General features: G+C 39.6%; 1 protein-coding gene across 20 annotated transcripts in view; it reads right to left on the bottom strand.

Annotated features, from left to right (window-relative positions):
- Positions 1 to 1,762: 1,762 nt before the first annotated feature.
- The window catches only part of Pid1 (phosphotyrosine interaction domain containing 1), a 216,261-nt gene continuing 191,993 nt past the window's right edge, over positions 1,763 to 26,030 (bottom strand). For all 20 annotated transcript variants that reach the window (XM_063237187.1, XM_063237184.1, XM_013157695.3 and 17 more), the window contains one exon: positions 1,763 to 3,866. In XM_063237187.1, coding sequence (XP_063093257.1) covers positions 3,390 to 3,866 — 477 coding nt within the window. In that variant the 3' untranslated portion in view covers positions 1,763 to 3,389. The remainder of the gene's footprint in view (positions 3,867 to 26,030) is intronic.

The raw sequence follows: 26,030 nt of genomic DNA, 5'->3' as shown, positions 1-26,030 counted from the left end.
AGATACCTCCCGGTGCTCCAAGGTCTTAGAATTTGTAAACCAAAGACACACAGTGACACCTCCCTCTGCCTTTGTGTCCCTCTGTCCATCCTGCCAGCCAGCTAACTTAGAGTCCCTCCCCGGTGTCTGGTCCTGGCATTAAAACTAGAGATAAAACATGAACAACAATTAAAAAAAGACAAACTGTCCACCTTAATAACACCACCCAAGAGATTTAAACAGGAATTTGCATAATTACATAAATATGTGGTTGAAAACTGCAATGGATAACACAAAGGGAAATTATGAGACGCTAATGACCTGTAATATTTATAGCATTGACATGGTTAGAGAAAAACAAAACAAAAAAGGCATCTTAATCTTGTCCAGTGCCCACGGCCAGGAAAACACTCAAAAAAGACATCGTATTACATTATTTGTGCTCAAATAAAACTTCTTAGGCTTTGGCTTTAAAAATAAAACAAAACAAAACCTCATCCACTCTTAAAAAATGCTTCAAAAATAAGCAGCAGAAAGTGTTTATTTATAATAGTTTAATATGATAATTTACAATAAGTTAGATGGTTCCTAGAGGAAACGAAAAATCTGAAGGAAATAGGTTTTGTCTTAATAGAACACCATCCCTGACCCAACCACCAGAGGGACCTGACCTCTCCAAACAGCCTGGCTCTGTTACAGTCTCTCTCAGCCCTTTTGTTCTTCTCCACCCACCTACAGGGCTCTTTGAGGAGCACTAAGTTAATGTATGTCAAAGTGCTTTGCAACCACTAGCAAGAAAGCTGTAGAACAGGAAGAGAGAATGCAAAGTGTTAAAAAACAATGGAAAGTTGGATCATCCCTCTGAGAGGAACCATAATTGGCTGCCATAAGACTCCGTCTGCTAAGTGAAAGATATGACTGTGTGTTTATCTTTCCATTGCTTCCCAGGCATCCGACACAAAATCTCATGCCAATATTATTCTAGACAATTACATAGAATGTCACAATCCTGAAACAGACTAGTAAAGACTATTTTGACAATAAAAATTAAAAAAAAAAAAAAAAAAACATGTCTGCACTTGGGATTCAACTTAACTTTTACTTAGAGTGGAAAAGGGCATTATTTTGAAATATATGCTGGCTGATTTTAGGTTTTTGTTTTGTTTCTTATTTGTTTGTTTTCCTGCTTTTAGGATGTATATTCAAGGACAATTGAATAAAATAAAATTTGGAAAAGTGTGATGAGAGAAACGCCACTTCAGCCAGAGGAGTCAGGCAGTAATTTTCACTTGAGGTCACCTCTTTAGCAGGCACCCATATTTTCACTATATTTGCTACTGACTCCATCAAGGGCATTTCTGAGAACACAAAGACTCCATGGCCACCTGCCTTGCTTGATTAATGTAGCTGTTCTGAGAAATCACAGCCTGAACCAGCCTCCTCAGAAGGAATCACTCATGGCTCCATTTCAAGGATTTCAAAGCAGATTCCCCAAGATACACAGGAGATTTGCAGAGTGTTCTGGAAGACACCCCTCTCTAATAAGCCCAACACACTAAGTAACACCTTGAACGGTTGACATGTTACCATCTCAGATAAGGCTGGCAATTAAAGGCAAACTGAACACTTAGAAAATAAAACAAGAATTTTAAACGTAATCAAGGAATGGATTATGCAGAAAATAATTTAAACACTGTTTTTCTCAGTTTGCTCTATTTGATCTGTTTTGCTCATCCTGTTTCCATTGCTTGAAAAAGGAAGTGCACATAAAGTACGAAATGCCTCAGATTAACACAAACATTTTATTAAAGAATGAATGCATTTATGCTAAAGAATTGTTTACATATGTCAAAAAGCGACAAGCATTTCTTCAAGAGGCGCGTTCTCCTCAGTATGACTCCATGCTTATTGTTCATGCCTGAAAACCGGACCCACTCACAGGGACACAAGTACACACGCAGAGACCTATTCACAGACACATGGGGACACAGACCAAATGCTGACACCATAGCTCCCTGGATTACATTATCTCTCATATAAGGCTTCTAAGGTGCCCCTAACATTACCAAGAATAAAAACAGACTTCCGTCAAGGAGCAATACTACCTGGGAAATTCATTATCAGTTCTTGGCCTTAAATGCATGTATTTTAATCAGTGCTTTCAATTTCATTCCATGTTGATTCTTTGTGGTATTTAAAGAGTCATGACACTGAGAAATCTGTGCTTTCTTAGCGAGACTTTCTCATGAGAATTAATGAACAAACGGGCAACTGGAATTCTCAGACATCAGTCATTTTAAGGTGACAAGGTAAGATGTCCCTTAACATTGAGATGGACATGGGTTACCTACAGGCCAGGTTTACTTAACTTACTCCCTGTCCGAGTGCCATGTTACACAGTGGAGGCACGGCTCCTTTGGTGGTCCCAAATCATATCTGAAGCTTGCCTTGAAGGACTTGTCCAATAGGACCTTGGCCAAGTAAGTTACCAAGACTCAGGGGTGAGGAAAGGACACCCCCAAAGAGTTGGTTCACGTGCTTCTCACTCATTGCCCTTTTCTGGGGTTTCTGCCATTTTTCTAAACTCCTAGTTGGTTTCCTTTTTATTTATTTCATCTGTTTCCTTGTCTTCTTCCCTTTTGGTGTCCTGCGGGGTAGGCTGCGACAATCCCTCTCTCTAGGGATGTTGGCTGGAGAAGGAGGGCAGGCAGAGAGGGAGAAGGGAAGGCATTATTAGTAGTTGCAAGTACTCTAAGAAAATAGATGAAGTGAATACAATAAGAGGGTACTACTTGATATATCTGTGTACATAAAAGCATTATCTTTAACTGCGAATTAACTGCCAACTATCGGGTTGTTAGTTGTAAAGCTGGAAGGCTGTGCTGATTGCATACTGAGGAGAGTCTGAACGTGGCACGGGAGAGGCCCTCAGTCATCCTGAGCTTCCCTTCCTCCTGTGGCTTTACACCAGCATCAGCAACCGCTCCTTTCCCGCCCACCCCGGAGGAGGCCTGCAGTGCCTCAAAGCATTCCTGTTGGATTTCGTAAGGCAGATTGGAATGGTCCATCACTCACAGCTGCACAATATTTGCCTGAGAGTGGTGACAACTGGCATGGAGCTCCCCAACCAGGAGATATTGGAACTCAAGGAAAAAACAAGATATCTAAACCCTTCCTCCCCATCCTCGCTCCCACCCTCCTCGAAGTCACAGCAGCAGCAGATTTCAATATCAGGTCATTACTTTAATGATACATTTCTTTAGATTTAGATTTGCTCATCTGCGTTTAAAAAGCATGGTCAGCCAATGGCTTTGGCAGTCTTTTCATCTCAAATTGGAATGGTTGCTTCTTCATCTCTCCCGTTGAGCTCCTTGACCAATGCTGCCTTCGCTGGAGCACCTCAAGTTCGGTCAGCCATCATCAGACTCCAGTTCCTGGGAAACCTCTTCGGAGGAGCTGTCCCTGTGGATCCGCCCATCACTCTTCATACTGTGGAAAGTCTTCCTGAAGGCCTCCATCATGGCATGGGCCAGCTTCTTGGCCTCGAGCTTGCTCTCGCACTCCACAGCATGGCAGTCCATCTGGTAGGACAGGTCATCATTGATCTCCCTGTAGATCCAGGCGAAGATGTTGGGGCTCACGTTGTGGTCAGCAGTGCAGTAGGCGATGCGGGCCACCTGGAAGGTATCCATGTGCACTGTGGCCTCGCCTTTGTGGTCAAGGTGATGCAGCCACACTTGGAAAGGTCGGATCTCCAGGAGGGCATTGGCTGGGAAGATGTCTTCCCGGGTGAGTGTGTGCTTCTTCCAGAGCTCAATCACTGGCTTCTCCGTGCAGCCTGATAAGAACTGCATGCCTGTGGTAGAGACTTTCCCCAGGTAGGTGACCTGCAGGGGGAAGACAAGAAGCAAAGGAACAGGTGAGCAGTAAGCTCTGCACTCAAGCAGACTACATGAGTTGGTTTTCAGACAAACGCAGGACCCCACTGAGAGGCTCAAAGGCTTCTCCCTGTCCCTTAGAAGACAAATGGGAACCACAGTGATTTTTACCTTTTCTCCCTAACGCTCTGTCTCCTTGGTAAATGTATTGCAATTTTTAAAGCATATTTAGATTTTTAAAGTCTAATTTCTAAAGAACTGTTCTCCCTGCCCTCCCGTCCTTTTAAATTAAGAAGGATTGATTATGATCTTTTATGTAACTTGACATTTCTTTAAAATCACAAGGTCACTCAGTTTATTTTCAACCAAACAAAGAGAGAGAGAGAGAGGGAGTTTAATGATAAGACTCAAAAGGATGCTGCATCTGGAAAACAAAATCTTTATTAAACTTATCTCTTAGCTTGCTTCTCTCTTTTTCCAAATCTTTCAATGTACCATTTCAGTTGGGTCACTTGCTTCTAGCAAATGCCAAGGATGCAAAATTATTCTATTTAAATGACAGCTTAAACCGGGATTATTTTCTCTCTCAAGATAATTTTTTAAAATGCAGTCATGCTTAGTTATTTTTCAGCCTGAACAGATTTGAACTGATGGCGCCTGGCTAAGTGATAATAAATGAAAGATCTACAGATGAGATTAGACTAGAATGCTGGCTTATCAAATAGCTACACAGTCAGCACTGAAACTAAGAAAAATAACTCTGAACGATTCAAATCCCATCTTCTTAAAAATTTGTTTATGGTGTACTAAGAAAAGATTTTAATTCTTTCCATTTTTTCCCATTCACCAAAATGTATAGCACTGCTACTGGAGGATACAGGCATTACGGAAATGCACAAAACCTAAAGGATAAAACTAAGAGATAAAATAGTATATAATTAGCCTTAAAATTACTGACACAGAAATAAATACTACAAAATATGTATGGAAATGGAGACAACTGAGAAAGGCCACAATGATTCCAAGTGAGGGATTATGCTTAGTAGGATGATAGACACTGCATGCCAAAAATTTTAAGACATAGATATGAGGTGCTATTGCATACCTCTGTGATCTGGTTACGCCTCAAACAAGAGTCAATGAGATGTTACATCTTAGTGCAGAGGAACAGGTATTGTGCAGTCTGGAAACATTTATTATAGACAAATTCTACACCTCTTGTACTGTTGCTGAGTGAGCCACCGAGGGCAGGTGATGGGACCGTTGAGTACAGCCCAAAATCTATAGGAAGGACACCATTGCTTATCCATTCAAAGTAAGCTTCAGCCACAGCTCCACTGTGCAATCAGCCATAGCAATACTGTGTGTTGCGGGGGCAGGGGCTTCTAGATGAATCTCTAGCCCTCTGCTGGTAAAGAGAGTGGGCAAGGAACACTGTGAGTGCCCGGATCATGAAGCAGGACTGTGGGGGGGACCTGAAGACAAAGGCCTCAGGGAGGTGAGTCATTGGACTTCCAGGCATCGCCTCAAAAGCTGGGGAAGAGTGTAGCAAGCCAAAGAGAGGCAAGGCTGTAGCAGAGAGAGTTCTAAGCTGCACGGGGAAACAGGCCACTGTCACCAGACCACCCAGCGGGCCCAGCAGAAGACAGCCCTGAGGGGACTCAGAGGAGAGCTCTGGATATTACTGGATGGAAGCAGGTGAGGGAATCTACACACAGCCTGAGCAGCAGGACTCCTCTGGGCCGATGCCTGGCTGCTAGCGTTCAGGCAAGGTGGACCTGGACATGATGGGGTGTGAGCACAGAAGACCTGCTGATGCCAGGGAGGAAGGGAGAAAGGGAGACTGCAGAAGCCCAGGTAGGAGGCCAGGATGGCTGCATGCGAGTGAAGGTGGAAGGAAAGGGCAGGAGGAGCCAGGTCTGGTGCTACAGGGTTAAAACTGAGAGTGCTTGGCAAGAGTTAGAGGAAGACGGTGACTCTGATGCTAAAAGTACTTATATGCCCAAGCAGGTTACCAGTTCAATACTTTACTGTCACTTAGAATCAGAGTCAGAGTATAAAGGTGAATTTGTGGCCAGGTATGGTGGCTCATGCTTATAAACCAGTGCTCTGGGTGGCTGAGTCAGGATCATCTGTAAGTTTGAGCCCAACTGGTACAAAACCCTACCTTAAAATAAATTGCATTATTAAATTAAATTAAATTAAATTGGGTTGAGGATTTAACTCAGTATGAAGGCTCTGGGCTCAATCCCCAGTACTGCAAGAGAAAAACAAAAAAAGAGGTGGCAGGGGAGGACTTGTAAGAAATTACACAATGCAAGTTTCTTGAATAATCCGTGTTTTACTTTTAGTGAGTTTTCTGCTTTGTGGAACTTTCTGACATCTTTATTATTTTTTTCACAGCTTTATTATTTCTTTAAATGGAGGTAAGGTCCACATGATCTAAAACTGACCATTTGAAAGTGATCTTTAGTATAGTAGTACATAATGTAGCCACAATACTCTACAACTTTCAGCTTTTATCAATTTTCAGAATAGTTTTATTACTCCCCAAGGGAGGCCTGATACCCATTAGGCAGTCAACCCACTCCTCAACTCCCCGAGCAGCTGCATTTGACTGACTTGTCTGCTGTCTTATGCCTTAAATCATTGCCACAACTGGAATCATACATGCGACCACTCATGTGGCTTTTTCTACCTGGCCTAAGTCTTCATGGTTCACTGAAGCTGTTGGATGTCTCAGTGCTTCATTTATTCCTATGATTCGACTCCTTATAACAAGTTAAAAACGCATGAAGTTGGAGATAAGAGCTTAGGAAGATGGCAGAGTAGGAGCACTAGGAACCTATCTTCCACCCAGATAAAACAGTGGTACCTTGGTTCAAGAATTTAATTCTTTCCATGATTCTAGTCACAAACCAAAATGGTTATGAATCAAATCAAATGCAATGGTTCAATTCAACATTTACCTTATGAGGAAATTAGATATGGTTCATGACCCATTTGGTTTGTAGCCAGCATCATGGGAAGAATTAAGTTTGTGCACGGAGGTACCACTGTAATTGCGTGGCAAAATCTGGTGTAGTCACTTTGAAACTCTGCAGCCTTTAGTGGCAGGCAACCTCTGAAGGAAGGTTTAAAATAAAGTGCAGTTAATTTGGTCAGTTACATCGCTTAGCACAGTTGTAGTCTCCTCTGCTACAGCCTGGAAAAGGCAGCTGTCCACGTGGCCTGGATGCAGGTTACACGCAGGCACACAAGACTCAATGCATGCAGAAGGGACTCTGTCCTCCCACTGGCTGAGACCTGGGCTGTGACTCCTGCTCTGTCACAGAGGTGCAGGCAATGGGGCAGGGCTGACTTCTTATTGCTGCACCCCCACTAACTGCTGCAAGCCTCTTCTCCAGCCGACATGACTTCCAGGAAGGTTAAAGAGCTATACCTCCTAACACCCCACTCCTTAATTTATCACTTTCTAACTTTTGGGATCCAGACATTAACAAGAAAATCAGTTTCTCTGCACATATGGGGAAACTCAGAAGTGACCAGAGATACGCAGGGAAAATTATAGGCTTAGGAGAGATCTAGGACTGTAAGTTTATACCCCAGAACAATCTTTAACACAGAGACAACCTAAAACAGTGAAACAAAACTAATCAATAACCATGGCCTAAGTCTTCATGGTTCACTGAAGCCATGGGGAGGCTTCAGTAAACCATAGGGAGGTCATATAATAATTACAGTATTGTTAGATGCAAATGTCCCGTTTTCACCAAAACAGAGAAATAAGAAAATACAATTCATTCATTGGGGGAAAGTCAACACAAACCATCCCTAGGGAACATTTGGTGGCAGACCTACTAGATAAAAACTTTAAAACAATGGCCTTGAAAGGATGTCTAATATATTAAAGAACAATGTGGAGAAAGTTATTATAAACAAAATGGAACATCACTATAAAGACATTAAAAACTAACAAGAGAATGCAAAGTTTTGGCACTGAAAAGTATAATGATTGAAATGAAAAATTAACTACAGGACTTAAGGTTAGATTTAAGAAGACAAAAGTCATAGCTATGGAACTGAATACAGAGCTCAGAAATAGCACACATGGCTAAGCTATTTTCTTAGGAATGCCAAGACTGTCTGATGGGGATCCAAATGATGCTGGGAAAACTGTACATCCAACTGGAGCACTAAGTCTTTAATCATAATGGACATCTGGGGATAAATAATATCCAAGTCACAGCAAACACTACTGTAGCTTACTTAAAATTAGCAATAGAATTGTATGACACAGCAGTTCCACTTTACGGTATTACCAGGAATAACTTGAAAAATACTTGTTTCTTCATGTTTATAGCAGCATTATATGCACAACAGCTGTGATGTAGCGGCAACCCAAGTGTCCACCAATACATGAATGATAAGCAGCACATGGCCTATATATAAAATCTGTCTTTCAGCCTTAATACACATGAGACAGTGTGGATAAATTTCAAGGGTATTTTGTTAAGACAAGTAGACCAGTAACAAGACAAAAGTTGCAGTTCCAAAAAGTACAGTTCCAATTGCTGCAGTTTATATGAAGTATATAGTTAGAATCATAGAGACATTAGAATCCCCTATAGTCATGATTCCCCAACTCTTATATTAAATTCTCTGAAGTTTTCCCATTAACATATAACATTAACCATAGACACATAGAAGCATTATTCAGACTTTTTTTTTAAATTTTTATTTTTATTAGCACATGTTTGCATACCTAATGATTAGACTCTTCACGGGACATTGCCCCATGCATGTAATACATTTTAATTCTCTTTTCATCATCTTCTTATCCCTCCTGGTCCCCTTCCCCTTGCAAAAACTGCTTTCTCCCTATTTCCCTTGAATTTCATATTTATTTTTTCAAATAAATGTGTCTACTAACATTTTAATATTTCTATTATACTTCAATAACAATGTACCCTGTGGCTTTGGTTTTCAAGGAAAATAGAATAAAAAGTTCTTTAAAAATTGCCTCTCTGTGCCTCATTTATTTTATTTAACACTGTGATCTCCCCAGGTTTATCCGCATTGCCACAAATGACAGGAACAAGTCTAAAGCAGTTCATCCAACAGAAACAGAGCAGGATAACGATCTGCGGGCTGGGAGCTCCGAACAGCACAGGTAGGGGTTAGATAACAGCACAAATCACAGTGAGAAAGGAGGAATAAGCACTGGTGTACTGTTACACAGAAGGCTAAGTGGTATTGTATAGTTAGAGAGCTTTTGAATATTTTTATCACAAAGAAATGACAAATGTGTGCCATGATGGGTAACCTGAACATCCTTAGCTGATCGTAACACAGTGTACAATGTACCAAAACACTGTATCGCACCCGAGAAAGATGAACAATTACTATTTGTCATTTAAAATTTATTGTTTTGAAATCCTCAGGATTTAATACACTGTCCATGCAACCAGGCCCACTGTATATGTTGGGCCAAGAAGTATAGGGGTCTCTGTAAACAGAAAGTCTAGTGTTGTGTGAAGCATTATGACTGTACATGTCCATGTCACCACTGTCACAGGGATGAATATGAACAAGTCTCCCACCTCACTCACAGCCCTCTGCTTGCACGTCCTTCCTGTGAGGGAGGACACAGCTTCTGTGTGCAAGGCCACTGCAGGAGGTCCTGCCACCAACAGAACCATACACCCATGTCAAGTCTGGCTGAGGAGAACCCCGTTACCCTGTGTGTCTATGAAAGGGGTGAATGTTTTCTAGATGAATGAGTTCCTTCTAAGCCCCTTCTTAAAGATCGCTAATCTCCTGAGCCACAAAATGACAGGAAATACAAGAGTCACAAAATTAGTCACCAAATTTGTCCAAAATGGCACACAGATTTTCTTTCAAGCTGTCACCACCCAGGGTGTTGGAACAAAGAGACTTGTAAGACAAGAAGAGCCTTCAGGGGGGCAGCAGCGAGTTGGAAATATGCCGTAAATGGTAGCATTTTATGTGGTTGCAGAAATAGGCACTGGGCAAAAAATTTATTACAAATGAATCATTTTGAGAGACACAGTGAAAAAAATCAAAGTTTTCCCCTATGTGTCATCATTCAATGGCACAAACTGACACCCCAAACAAAAGTGCCTATAGTGGTTGTACTGGGCTTTGTCCAGCCCTGACTGAGGAAACTGTTTGATGACCACAGAGGCTTGGAACAACGGTCCCTCTACAGTGTCTGCAACACATCAGCAGAGAGCAGTGTCCTCAATGCCTCTTGCCAAATCATGAGTTTTCTAACATCCCAGCCAGCTCCACATCCGTGAATCACCATTCCTTTCTCAACTTTCATGAAATCAACTGCAGTTGCCTGATGTATATCCATATAAGCAAGCCAGCACTGTCCCTTTCACTTGAGGTCCTTCCTGTGCCTGTTTCAACTCCACCATCCTCTCGTTTCCAGCCTTGATTCACCTCACGATGGATGATGGGACAGTGGAACAGAAGGGAAGTGGCAAGGCTCCCAAAGAGGACACGAGGTGGGATGGATGACCACGTAGAATTCAAGTAGCAGGTTACCTTCTAAGCTGAACGCGCACAGCTTCACACGCCTAGATTTGCTCCAGTTTGCTTGTGGGTTTCTCAAAAATGGCACACAAAGATCGGGGACTCTTTGGAGCCCTTGCTTAGGTTACAAAATATGTTGCTATTCTTTCATTGTCTGCAAGAGATGACCTCCTCATGGCTGCAATAAAATAACGTGATAGAAACAGAGGCTGGAGAAAACTTAACTAGAGATCCTAGTAGCCCTTGGCTTACAAGTCAGAAGCTGAGAAAGAGAAAAGTTGTTCTTAATCTGAGGTCAAATACCAGAGTGAGGCACTTTTTTCACCCTGACTCCTACCTGTGTATTTCAGAGAAGAGGGAAAGGGTAGATCACAGATTTATGACCCCAGATTGGAACCATTCTTTCCTTGTTACACAGTGGAGCAAAACCCCACTAGACACTGAGGAGCAGGGATTCAGATACACTCACTTGCCATCCAAAGTGCAAATACTGATTTGCTAATTATCAAAATTTATCACGTGCTATAAACCATGAAGGTATTAAAGACTGAATTCAATTCAGAATAAAACTTGTGAAGATACTGTCTGCAAAGTAATAAATTTTGGAGGCTCCAGAAAAATAAAGACATGGAAAGGAAGCTAGTGGAACCAATTCCTTGTTCCTGCAAATCAACAACAGCACTAATACCAGGTGGCAACATTTACCTGCAGCTTACTCTACATTATGTACTGGGCTAAGTGACTTATGTGGCCCACTCACCCTCACGTAAATTCTAGAGGTTACATACTGTGACATTCATGTAAAAATTAAGGGTCCCTAACCAATCTTCCTGGGTCCCAGGAAATACAAAAATAGAAAAAAGGAACAATGATCTATTATCAATTTTCAATATTTACGAAGAGCAGAAAAAACTTTCTGACATTGTCTCTTTTACTGCACTTTTAGCCATTCATGAGCTTACATTTATATAACATGATTTACTGGGCAAAAGAAATTCTTCAAAATGCAGAACCCATCATGGGAAATGTAAAAATGTGCACCTGTTAGTGATCACATTGGAAACTAGTGATCAAAACCAAGTCACTTATCTTCCACAGAAAAGGCAGTGGTGGCCCCAGGACCACCAAGTGACAGAAGCAGAAAAACGTTCTATGCAACCCATCATTACTTACTTATTACTTGCTGTGATGGTGGATTTCAGTTATGTGCTGCTGCCAGCTTGGCTAGACTGTGGTGTCCAGGTTTTCAGTCAAACACCAGTCTAGATGGTCCCATGAAGGTAGAGTCTAGATGTGGCTAACATTTAATTCAGTAAAGTTTGATAAAAACAAACTAATTTTCAATAATACAAGTGGGTCTTGTCCAATTAATTGAAAGCTGTGATACAAAATGACAATTCTCACAACAAGGGAAAAAAATTCTGCTTCTAGACTGACTTCAGCCTCAAATATACAGGATCAGCTCTTCTCCAGATCTCCTGTCTATGACAGTTTTGAATTTGACAGTTCCCATAATTCCATGAGTCAATTACTTAACAATTCCCCAAAATAGTTCTCTGTTTGTATGCTGCCACCTTCCTGTCTCTCCAAATTCACACACACTTACACACACACACACAACATTTATGTATAATTTATATATATCCACAGTTTTCCATGTGTAATGTGTCCATACACATCCTATTGGTTCTTTTCTTTGGATAACCATGACTAATAAAAGGTACATGGAAGAGACAAGCTTTGAGTTAAATATTTTTTTTAGTATGCAGTCACTCAGTTAAATAATCATTTATACTGTGCACTACTAGGAACCAGCACTGCTCTTGTTGGTAGATTCTACAGAAAACAAACTTGATAAAACATTCTTCTCTGCTGAGGCTTGCATTCCAAGAACACAGACAGCACCTACTACGTCTAAGGTTATGACACCCAGCATGATGTGGCCTTCACAGAAGAGTGTGTAAGAATCCCTGAGTGCCTCAAACTCTAAAAAACACCCTGAGTCTATAACAATCTTTCCCTTCATTGGCAAACTGAATAGAAAGGTTTCCATCAACTGTCCTGTCCTTGCATAAAGCTGTGTCCCAAGAAGTCTCTTTAATCTCTCTATAGTCACAGTAGTTAGGTTCGTGGAAGCAGAATATCACTGGTGACTTCCCATTTACCCTGGTGACAGGTACATATGCACTCAAACATACCTCGCACCAGCTCCTGGTACCTCAAACCAGTCTGTATTTGTTGAAATCCTGGTATGAAATTATGAGTTGTTTTATGGTGCCCAACATCTATTCTCTTTGGTCTCTTTTATTCTTTTGGATACTATACAGCAAGCTTTCTAAGGACTTATCATCAAAGTATGAATTATTATATTGCAACAAGTTTCTGATGAATTGAGAATGTATCACCAGCACTATGGGTTTCTTAGCACTAGATGAGAGTATCCATGTCAAGCTATTGCCACTCCTTCAGTACTGACAATTATTCCGACGCCCAGAGATCTGAAAATACTTGTCTTAACTACCATCACACACCTTTGAAAAAGCAAGACGTGGCACAAGCCATCCGCCCAGATCCCAGACTCTTCATCACTCCAGTTCCTTCACCTGAAGAGAATTTGAACCCAGTATCATTTGTAATTGCATCATCAATCTTTCCTCTGGCCATTCCCTCCAGGGTCCACATTGAGATCAAGGCTCAGGGCTGGAGAGGTGGCAAGGTTTGTGAAACACTCTGCAAAGGGTTTAGGGTCTGAGGCAGTTAAACTGTCCTTCACCTGCGATGTTTGCTTAGCCCCGGGATTTAAATCATGATGCTAGCATTAATGATTAAAAATGAGGAGATGATACGCACAGTTGATATTCAGAAGCACGTTCCTAAGGAAATGATGATGTTTTACAAAGCAAATCATTCTGACTTCAAAAAGAAATTCCAAAGATGACACATTATATGTACTAGGATCCCATCTACTCTTCCCTTTATGGATCATGGCACCAACATACAAACATAAGAGGCAATAGAGGATTGTTCTTGCAACCCAGCACCATGGTGGGCAAGACCTTGTACCTCCCTTAATACAGGCAGTTGAGAGCATCAGCAAGCCAGTGTAAGTAGCCTGGCTGCAGCTGAGAGCAGATGAAGCATCCTTCCTAGCCCCAGAAGGTCCAGGTCCTTCTCTTCAGCACAGCAGACGATCATGTGTGGTCTTAGGAAGATTGAATGTTTCTCTGATTTTTTTTTGTCTCTTCCTGAATGAAGCACAGGTACCATTCTGGGACTCATTCTGGCAGCCTCTTGAGGGTAAGGATGAACTCCGCTGTTCTATGGCCAGACTGGGATGTAGAGATGTTGGTATTATTCTATTTGGTGGGCCAGGGTACTGATTTTGGAGTATGAACAACACTGACATTAGAATGCAGATCCTATAAAGTGCACATTATCCCAGGCACATTCATGCACCTTAGTCAAATAATATTTGTTTATTTCACTAACTTTTCCTAGGTCACAAATATGGAGTATTGTTATTTTTTGCCCTCAAATATTTACATAGGTTTTGTTGATTAACTAAAAACACATTAATAGAAGTTTTACTCAGGGATATATTTTCTTTTTCTTCTGTAAGTGTACATCATGAAGGCAGGAGGTAAATTTATTAGGACCCTATATAAAGCAATAGTAAAGAAATATTTTTAATTCTAATAAAGAAATGCATATTGCTTCAGCTGTTAAACACAGTATGTGACCCGCAATTAAGTATTTAAGTGACAGATTTACTTCAGTTATCTATATTCTAATAGATAGAATCTATTCTATTGACAATAATAGTGATGCAGTGACTTGAGCTGCATTTTTCTCCCATTTTGCACTTCCCAGGGTGAAGTTTGTCTTGTCAATCAGGCCTGGGATGTGTGAAGCTTAGAAATATTGTCACTGTCACCATCAAAGATAGAGGCAATTTATCCAAAGGTATTGAGGTGTGTCCCTGAAGATAAAAGCACTTCATAAAGATGGCACCACCTTGAAAGCCACATTCCCTCATCTGCTAACCCAACAGGGGTCAAGCCTGATTCTGTTCCACGTAATGGCACAAGAAAAATTTATTTCACGACATTGATATTTCCCCCTCTGCTTTCTAATCAGTAGAAAGTGCTGAAATGGAGGCCAAAATTCTGCAGAGCACTCTAGGCCCTGAAATGTCTGCAACGAGAAAATTCTCTAAATGATAAATCAATACCAGGTGCACTGTGTGAGCGTTATCCTGACAAATAGACTCAAAGGACAAGCACGGTGGCAGGTGAGAAATATCACCAATTTTAGTCCTTGTGGCACTTGATCAGTTCATTTTCCTTGGCACACAACTCATTAGGAATGAACCACGGAAGGCACTAAATGTTTAGGAGAATAATGTTGAGACACGTTTGGCTGGCGATAATGAAATAGGCACACGGATCTATCGATCACAGCTCTGGAATAGTCAATTAGTGGCCAGGGAAGTGGTTAGAAAAAAAGAGAAGAAGAAGAGGGCAATCAAAGCTAACTGAATCTACCACATATTCCAGGGAATGAAGGCATGTTCAAATATGAGTTTTCATGTGAATGTTTCTCAGTTTATTAGCTAAACACTCAGAAGAAAGCAGGAACTTTTCGGTAGGGGAATGGCGGAGGTGACAGTGTATATCCATACCACAGAACACTAATTAGCCATGTAAAGGTAAGTTTTTGATTCATGGAACAACTTGGATGAATCTGCTTGGAATGATTAAAAGTTGACAAAAGCCAATCTCAAAGATTATATAGAAAAAAATTGGGGATGGGCCTGAAGAATGGAGGAGAAGAGGGCATGGGTAGAGAAAACATTATGAAGACTTGGGTTATGATGGATACATTTAGTGTCTTGGCCTTTGTGGATACATGAGTCTACCCATGTGCTTACTCTGAATAGATGAATATCAATAAAACTGAAAAAAGCTGAATAGCACTAATGTATGAATATAATAGTACACTATAGATTTATAAAACATTATTGATGGAGAAACTGGCTAAAGTCTGGGAGCTTTTTTGCATTATGCATTACATGTAAATGGACAATAATCTCAATACAAATTTCAATTACTAAAAGATTTTCTCATGTATCATATTAAGAGGTTTTTTTCCTAATAAAATTCTTTTAATGATGATACAAATTGGGCCAGGGATATAGCTCAGCAGCGCTCCACCTGCCTGGCAAGCAGATCAGCTTCCATCTCCAGTACCAAAAAGATGAGCAAATAAAAATAAAACTTTAAAAATAGTTATACAAACTACATAGTGTATGTGTGTGTGTGTGTGTGTGTGTGTGTGTGTGTGTGTATGAACATACACATCTTTTTCACCTAAACTGTAAGGGTAACTCAAACCAGAGAAATATTTAACCTTTAAGGTATATGTTTTCAGAAAATAATTTAGGAAAGGTCAATTTTTTTATACTATTTTGCACAGGGAATATGACAGGGTGGGAAAGGAATTATTAAATAAGTCTGAAATCCACTCCCTCCTTTCATGGGGCAGAGGTGACTCCAGAAAGGAAAGCAATGACCTGGTCAGATCTCCTGGTCTACCTGTTGGCAGTGCATCTGCTGTTTACTAGCAGATGAAAGCTTCCCTGAGGAGTCCTTTATGTGGGACGTGCCTAGAATCACTCATGGTAGCAAGGAAAGCCTGAAATCTGTGAATTTAGGGCCCCTAGTTCCTAGAGAAACATCTTAAAAGGTGTGTTCCTAAGTATAAAGGAGAGATATTTCAGGAGTCGATGAGCTCTCTTTCTCGGAAGCACCACAACTACACAGGGCAGCAGTTACTGCTTGGGCTCATTTGAGTGAGAAAGGCTGGGAGCTGCTCTGCTGGTCTTGGTTCTCACCCACCCTGATTTGTTTGTGTCTTCTGATTATTCATTTCCTTGGAATTATTAGTAAAGTTGAGTGCGGCATGAGATTTCCTATTTGCATGTCCCATTCACCATATACTCTCATAAGAAAAGATACAGGAGACCTTTGAATATAAATCTATGTTTGTATGCTACTTTCATGAAATTGATGGTTATTTTTTAAAAAGAGCTATTTCACATTATTTTTCAAAGATAGCCAGCTTGGCGTTTGGGATATACTGGCCATATCTAAAATAGCCAGGGTAGCAAATTGCTTAAAATAATATTATATAAAATATACGAGATAAAATATGATTTGCAACAATTAAAACTAATAGTGGAAATATTTGACATGTATTTTAAAACGTGTGGTCAGCTAGAAAAGTAATGTTTTGTAGAAAATTAAGTTTAACTTCTACATTAAGGCTTGCAGAGCTGATTTTTACTTAAAACAACACAAAATTAGAGGGTGTGAATTAAAACTAGACTGAGATACCTTTTCGATCTATCAGACTATTGAAAACTTAAAAGTAAATTTTCTCTAATGGCAAGACTGTGGAGAAAAAGGCATTCTTAGCTACTATTGCTGGTTGAACTGCAAACCGATGTAAGACTTTCACACAATTTGGAATATAAAACTAACCATACACGCCCTTTAACCTAACAATGCCTTACCTCATAATTTACCTTGAAGATATTCTGTATTAATATAAAAACATATAAATACAAACTTCTTTGTAGCATTATTATTTTTAATTATAAAATTGATGAAAATCTACTTGTTCATACAAAAGAGAACAGGTAAATAAATTACACTACATTCAGCTAATGAGCTACATATGAGCAAATGTAAGTATGAAGCACATATGAGCAAAATAAGTATGAAGAACAGCGTATGTAGATAGAGGAAATGAACCATTACATGAAAACAAAGTAAAAAAATTACCATTTCTTTTGTATAAGTGAGAAAGGAAAGTAAAACACTTATTTTTATGAATCTGATCCTTTATGAAGAAAGCAACACAGAATGAATAAAATATCTTTGTTATCAACAGAACATGCGTAGGAATGAGACAGAAGTAACAGAGATAAGGATATCAGGTTCATGACATGGAGAAGTGGTTTTAATTTTTTTTATTTTAAAGAGAATACAATAAAAGAAAAGAAAACAAAACAGAACAAAGCAAATCATGACAGAACAAAGTGGTTATTTTGAGTGTTTTTGAACAGTTGTGAGTCATGGAAACAAAAATTAGTATAATCAAATGGCATAGTAAGAAATATCCAAAATGGATTAAAAATAAAATTAAATCTAAATGAGTTACAAAGTAGGAATATCACCACAGTGAACAGAAGCACTAACAATTTTCAAATAATATTTTAACATAGTATTTAGGCAATGTGTATTCACACTAAAGAAAAAACCTAGAAACTATACTAAACTTCACTCGCCATGCTTGTTTTTTTTAAATGGCGTAGATTTACAATGAACTTACTTCATGTGTATTAAAGGGGTTAATTAAAAATAGCTATATTGTAAATGCTGACAACCAGTTATCTCACTATTGGAGAAAGAAGTGACAAAGAAGGTGCAAAGGTGGGTGGCTGGGAAGAACTTTGTGACATTAGAGTGGAATTAGAATGATGGAAACAAATATGTGACTTTCAATATATCTGCACAGGTAGGCATTGATATCAATGCACAGGTGGGTTTGTATAGGTGGCTTTGCCTGCATACATAAATACTTTTCTTAGCTTTACCCATCATCTAGTAAACAGTGACAAGCCAGGAACAAAAAGCACATCAAAAGCTGAACTCTTGGTTCTGAAATATCATTCTCCCATGACGATAGTGGGTTCCTAGACTGGCACATGAAAGGTACGAGATGACATTGGACATCATGCTCTTCTAGAAAGCAGGAAAATGCTCAGAACAGCAGGAAAATGTCCAAAGGACAGGAGCAGATAGATGCCAGTTGGCCAGACTGATGGCAAATTTCACCATCAAAACTAAGGATAGTAGGAACAGTCACAACCAAAAAGAAAGAATACATGAGTCAGAGTTGGGAGATTAATAAATAAATAAGTGAGGGGAAAAGAAAGGTTCTTACAACACAGATAATTCAAAGTAAAAGAGATGATGGAGTTAGAAAACCACCATTTGGAAGCCACCATGGTAGTAGGTGTTTTAAGCAAGATGTATCCACAGATGCTAAAACTGGGGACAAAGAGTTTGATGAGAAACTGGATGCTCACACAGCTGTGAAGTATCTCACCACAAACCACATTAACTCACAAGGGGGAAGAAATACCTTTTCAGTGGAGAAACCTAACGAAACCCATCATAACCTAGTGATAAGGCTACAGCTGTTGTGAAGGATTCAATCTCAAGTCTACCATCTCCCTGCCAACACCCTAAACCTGACCATTTGGGAGAGCTAGACACATCTAGACAGGGAGGGACTGTGTTAAATTAAAAAACTGTAAAGACAGACACAGGAAGGAGAATTTTCTTCAGATTAAAGGACATTAAAAAACCCTTGATGTTACCCTGGATTGGACCCCTCCCATCATTTATTTTTCTTTTGATATAAAGTACACTCACATGCAATTATAAAAATATGAATAAGATGTGTAGATTAGATAATTATATTAGATATTAATTTTACGATTTTACTAACTGTTCTGTGGTTAAAATAATATCCTAGTTTCTGGGAAGGTAACAAAGGGCAGCATGTCTGCAATTTGCTGCAAAACAATTGGGAAAACAATGCATGTATGTGTGTGTGATGCAAAAGTGAGGGAGACACACAAATATACACACAGAGAATGTGAGTGATACCCCAAACAAATGTTTGGAAAATTTGGAAAAAATGCAAGGGTGGCAATATCAAAAACACTTAAACATTTTCGTGTCTGAAATGATTTTATACCAAAAAGTTTAAAGGAAAATTATGAAGATATTTGCAGGATCAATTCGAATGAAAAATAAAAGCTTTATGAGCATACATTGCTGACTAAGCAATGTTCATATGCTGAAAAGTAAATTTACTTTTAAGACATATCGAGCCAAAGATCTATTTGTGATCAAAATCTACCCTCTCATGCTGATTAGATCAAACTATTTTAGTGACAGGTGACAAATTCTACTCCTGCTGAGCTGCGTGTGCCCAAGTGTGTGTCCATGCATTCAGGTAAATGTGCAGCAGGTAAAATTATATCTTATACACCAAAGCAGCAGCTTTTCTGAAGAAATACCTTTGGCAATAAAAGCTGTGATTGCACAAGAGCTTTCAATGTCATATTCTTCTTTCTGTTTACTGAGAAGAACTGCGTGCGTGATGTGAAAGTAATTTTAGTATCCAGCCTCATTATCTTTTATGTTCTTAAAACCATGTTAGGACCACTGCTTTTCTGCTATTAACTAGTGAGCTGGTCCAAGGAAATATTGTGACTATTTGATAACATTGTCATTGTTTATGTTCATATTGAAATTAGCACACTGGAAAAAATCCTATGTATTTCCTACTAGATATCATTTTAAGAAATGAAAATGATATCAGTAATTTAAAAATATGAACACAAGTACTTACAGACGCTAATGTACTGTAGCTTTGTAGGACATCTAGTTAAAGTCATTGCTGAAAAGTGTATTTTTAAGAGAATAAAATAAAGCTTTCTTCTCTGAGAATGTTTGGAAAACAAGAATAAATGGAAAATCAGATTCACAGGATTTATTGAGATGCACAACCACTTCAGCAATACCTTGATCTACAGGGAGAAAACATTTGCACTGGAGAAAAGTGGCCAAATCATGATGGATTAAGGGGAAAAAAGAAGCTCCTCCATTGTTTTTCAAAAAGCACCTGCTTGGCAGTGCAGAGAGCAGTCTTATTTTCTTACTGTAGGCCACGGTAGCACATTATTTACAAGCCAGTAAGCGGGACAAGTGTGTGATCAGTTTGGTAGACACATTCAGAATTGCTTTTGCTGTTTCAGTCAGCAGAAGCGAAGAACTGTAACTGACGAGCTCCAGGACCCGGCAGCTCAGGGAAGCACAAAATGCAGCCCAGCAAGGCAAGATGAGAGCCTGTGAGTGACATCAGAAGGAAAGGCTCTGTAGCCACCAAAGGAAGAGCACGGAAAACATCCAGTGTGTCCTCTCTAAGGGGGCTGGCTGACTCTCTGGTCCTCTTCTGTATTTCAGGGCCTCATATACCAAAGCAAAGATGCAGAAAACATGGCTCACGGACTGAAGCCAAGAAAGGAGATACCTTTTTAAAAAAGAACTTTATCTTTACTCTTTTGGAAATATCTCCTAATGAAGCTGAATAATACCTATGTAAATTTATTCAATTTCACATGAGTCTTTGCATATTGACCTTCTACTGATCCTTCCCAGTTGTCTATGTGTGTGTCCGTGTGATCCCGCCATCTCTTCTCCTTTCTGCTTTGGAGACAGCCAGGCACGCCTGCCACTTGTGCCAGATTCAAATGCTATGATAGTGACTTGGTAACAGTCTAACCTGTGAAGTCTTTGAAGAGATGTACTGCAATATCAGACTTGATTTCTCTTTCCCATCAAAGTCATGTGCAGTGACACAATGAGAATCGGTTTTTGTGTTCATCGTTTTCTTAGGGCACAAACCATCAAAGCCTTGCCTAAGATGTGTGACCTCACTGTTCGCACCCATCAGAATTCTTTCTTCGAGCTGCTGCTTGCAAAATTCCTTAATCTTTTCCTGTGTACAAATACCCAGGAATTCATAATAATTGCCCACTTTAGAGTGTAAACAAGAATGTAGAGTTGTACGTCATATGAATAGCCTAGTTATGATACTAGTTATGACACTACTTTAGCCCATTAAATATTAAATAAATAAGGAATGGATGAATCCTCCTTCAACTCCAATATTCAAAAGGCTCATATCACATCATATTGTGATTTTTCAAATCTCTTAAAATTCAGACTAGTTTCACACAAAGAGTTTATTTTCCTTTCTGACACTGATCTATTTGTAATGACAAATGAATAATAATAATAATGGACTAATACTACTAATTTCAATTAATCAAAAACTGATAAAATAAATCGCGAAACCCAAAATATAACCAACCTAATATTTAAAGACATTTCCTGAATTCATTTTTGCTAGTGATTAGTTTTTTAAAAATTGGAGGCATACATAAAATGTTAGTAACTGGTGATGGTTCTGTTTGTTTCAGCGGTTCTGCTGGGTTCATGTGGTCAAGGTTCTGTACCGCCAGGGCTTCACTACACAGAGCACAGTGATGTCTTGCACAGTTTGTGACTCTGCTCACCAACTAACAAACGGGAAGCACTGAAGATGAGTTCACCAACGCAGAGAAAGGTAGAGCTTGCAGGTAGGAGATGACAAGGAAATGCAACATAGTGATGAGTTTCAGGCACCTAGCAGGAGACTTCAACTAAACAGCAAAGATCTGGAATCAAGATGTGCCCAGTTGACCCAGTACCTTCTCTCATAGATGAGCTTTTCTGGGCCATTTCCCGTGGTCCTTTCTTTCAGTTTTATCACTGCCTCATGTCTAGGGCAGAAATGGCTTGGGCAGATAGAAGGATCCTTCTGTAATTAATGGGCAGCCATTCATTTCCTGCTCATGTCTCCCAGCCCAAATCAAACTTGACCTTGCCCATTGACTACAGTCACCCTGCTCTCTGCTGGTAGCAATTCAATCCAGGGGCTAAAGGAAACATGGCTCTTGGAATTAGCATGAATTCCACTAACTCCTAGAAGCCACAGTACAAGAGGCAATATGTTCTGAACTTTAACAGTAATATTCAGTGGAAAAATACAAGAATTAAAGGAATGCTACATTTTCTCAACAAACCTTATTCCTAATAGAAAGGCAGCATCACCAAATCCTTAAATGTATTCTCCTCAATGGGTTCTTGTTTAGTGGTTGCTGAAACTTTAGCATTCCTAAATTAGAAATGGGTGAGTGTGGGGAGGAGGAGGCTAGAGATGTGCTGTGTGGCACAAGAAAACATGTCTTTCACATTTTTTCATTCTAAAGAGGCTGATAGTAGGGAAATGAATAGAGTCAGCCAGGGAACAAATTTTAATTTCTTCTTCATGTACTTTGTTTTTTAGAAAGTGTATGAAATAAAAGCACAATTTAAATGATCCCTCAAGCAGTTGAATTCACTCCTACTCTCAACCATCCTCCAAAATATTAGACAATTTATTATCAAATAGGAAGCCTAGATTTAAAAAGAGATCCCAAGATAGTGATTCTAAAAAAGCATTTGATCCCCCTCTACTTGATTTTGGTCTAGATGAAAAATTACAATTGGATGATGCCATCTCACTTTCAAAATGCACAGGAAATTCCACTGGTTTAAATACTGAGATCCACAGTTCAATGTCTACTTGCACTTGAGAGCACATGAACATAAAACTCCCCCCGCCAGCCTTGGCTACAAAAATACTATAACTCTTAGCTTGTAGACATCCAAATAATGTCAATAATCTCCTATCATGTCAAATGGTGTGAAAATCTTCTATCAACTAGATCTCTATCATGTCAACTTCATCATGCAGAGAATGACAGTTATATGAGGTGTTCCCAAGGAAACGTCCGTTAAGACTCACAATCTGATTGCAATCTGGTACCCTGAGTCTTTCCCCCTGGGTCTGGTTGTCACTCGTTCATCATTGCTGCTGCTGCTGCTGCTGTTCATGTGCTTGGAGAAATTGCACAACCATTGGTGTAACTCTTATGTTCACGCCAAGGGCATTGTTCTTGCTTCTCAACCCTTGGGCTCTCAAGAACCACAGATTCAAGCTGGGACACATGTTCTTTCCCAAGTCTTGGCTACTTTTGATCACTTGAACCTACATACTTATACTTTGTCCTCAGAGTGAACCAACTTCTTTCAAGTTGATCCTTCTATCTGGCCCTCACTCTCATCTAGCAAAAGAAATTCAAACTAAGGTGAAAGATCTGGATGGGAAAACCAGTTCAATCAGAGGAACTATGGGTCCCACAAAAAAATAAGAGCAAAACAAGGCACCAAAACATAATCATTCCCATTGGAAGTCAATACTATACTGAACAATAATCTAATTAGAGAAGAAATGGAATAGAAACAAAGATGAAATTTAACAAATGAAGTTTTATGTCACCAGAAAATTAAATTACGACAAACTTGTCAAGAGTCCTAATTATTTTATGATTATCCTCCAAAATACAAAAATAATAACAGCACTGTGGGTTAAAATGAACCAGGCCCCCCTGGTTCACTCTCCAGCAAAGAGAGAGAGAGACAGAGACAGGCAGACAAGGGTAGAGACAGACAGACAGATAGTCAGAAGGGAGGGGAGGGGAGCGAGGAGGGAAAGGGAAGCAGTGTTGCGATCCTTGGGGGAGGCATTTCTTTTCTTCTATCGCAAATACCTCTCCTTCCCAGGAGCACCAGTCATGACCAGAAGGGACTGAAATTACACCAGCTCCATGGATGGAGGTCTGGTGGGTGAAGCCCAACGGGAGGGCAGGTAGCAGTGGTTAACGATGTACATTACGATCATAATGTGTGCTTCTTTGGTTCATTATTGTAAATGTAAAATTTTACCTTACGCTTCCTTTTTATATTTTTATTTATGAAATGTATCAAATGTGGAGTTTCACAGATCTTATTTTACGAGTTCCTTCCAATTTTTAAAGTAATAGTATCTTAGGTGTGGTGATGCACAATTAATACTGACATTTGGCTGAGTAAGGAATCATCACAAAACATGAAGAACTGTATACAAACCTGAGTTTACACTTGCACTTTACCAAAAGAAGACACATCGCTTTCATCTTATTCTCAGGCACATTAGCACTGCAAAAGTAGGAAATCCCATCTATAGAAAATTCCTAGAAACAGAGCTATAAGAGCAACGGAAATGATTGACTTAAGGCATGGATACATATAATAAATTCCCTTTCAGAAATGTTTTTCACATTTTTATTCCCAATAGTTATGTATGAGACCCTTCATGTACACCAGACATTTTTCAAAACAAGCAATCATCATTTTTACTCCTTTACCAATTTGCCAGATGAAAAGCATTGTTGTGTTACTTTTGATTGCCAGTAAAATCACATATCTCACATGTTCATGGGAAATCTGTATTCTTTCCTTCGTAAGTGACATGTTCACTGACCTGTCCAACCTCTCTGCCCCTCTTATTCCCACAGGGGTTGTTTATCTTCTTTCCAAAACGTACACTTCATTTTGTTTTACATCTCACTTCACTGGCTAAAATGTCCAGAACCACGATAAAAAATACTGATGTTAACGACAGCCTAAAATGATTTGAAAACATCAGAAACATACCATGAAATATATAATCAACCAAATGAGTTCCAACTTCTATGTTACCTGCTAACTGGGTATTAGTAGCTCACATAACTGATCAGCGAGGACTTATATTTCATAAAAAATATTATCATTTCTTTCCCAAGTCTAATGGCTCAGGATTCCTGAAATTCATATCTTTATAATCTGATGATCATAAGAAACTTTCTCACTGTATTCATTCTGTTTAAAAAATTCAATTGAAAGGATAGAATTGCCAAAAGTCACCTACAAAGGACACACGTAATTATGGAAACAGTTTGCTGCATTACAGTCTTGTGCTATTTAAATGTCTTTTTCCAAAAACACCTAATTTTCTAATATGTAGCTCAGTTTATTTCTACTTTAGGAAAGTTCATAAATCAATGTGTACACATGAACATATATTCAGGTACATGCAGTCTATTCTTACCTGCCTATATATACCTATATATACTTAACCTTCTTCAGCCATGATTCTATTATTATTTATCACACAATAAGAAAATGAAATGAAAAACTACCCCCAAATACTTGTCTGTAGATTTTCTCCAAAATAACAGCTCTCAAATCTTTAAGTTATCTTGTGTTGTAATCTCAACAGAAGCAAAAAGAGAGAGACTAAAATTGTAGCTAACCATAAAAAGAGCCAACTGCCCCACCCTTAAAGTCCCCCCCTGGAGCATGCAATCCTTGGCTTCACATCTCCCTCCCACACTGCAATCAAAGTGAGGGCCATGATGGAGGAAAGCCCTTGGAGATTTCTCTGGGTGTCAAACAGAAAGTCTTTCCAGCAGAAACTTACTGCTGCTTGGTCCTACACTGAGAAGTCAAGGGCTCAGGACTGCTGCAGCTGCTAGCCCATGATTTTGAGGTAAGACAGACTGTACACATCTGGAGAAATTATTTGGCTACACTGGATGGAGTCATGGGTACTTAACAGTATTCCTTTTCTGTGGCTGCCAAATGACGGTGGATTAGGAAAGGTCCTATGAATCTGTGACCATATGCATTGCTGCCATGTGAAGGCTGGCGCATTCCCACAGTGTACCCACATCGGACTCCTGCAGAGATGTACACGCCCTGCCATCCGCCGTCTTGGCATAGAGAGTCCTGTCAGAAGCTGTGAGTGAATCCCAGACAGAACCTATAGAGCAAGAGCCATGGCACCATGCCACTCTCTAGGCAGTGGACCAGGGTCACAGCTTCAGACAAAAATCATGTGCTTAAAAAGCCATCACTACTCTCTAAATAATATGTCCTTTCTTTGGACATCTCTTAATGTTTCCTCTAAAGAAAAAAAATACCCCCATAATAGATTAGAAACCTGTCATCAATAAACACA

Source organism: Cavia porcellus, unplaced genomic scaffold (assembly GCF_034190915.1).
Source record: "Cavia porcellus strain 051 isolate PalLab524CR breed Dunkin Hartley unplaced genomic scaffold, mCavPor4.1 scaffold_26, whole genome shotgun sequence".
NCBI classification, from domain to species: domain Eukaryota; kingdom Metazoa; phylum Chordata; class Mammalia; order Rodentia; family Caviidae; genus Cavia; species Cavia porcellus.
This window is presented reverse-complemented; position numbering and strand designations above follow the sequence as displayed.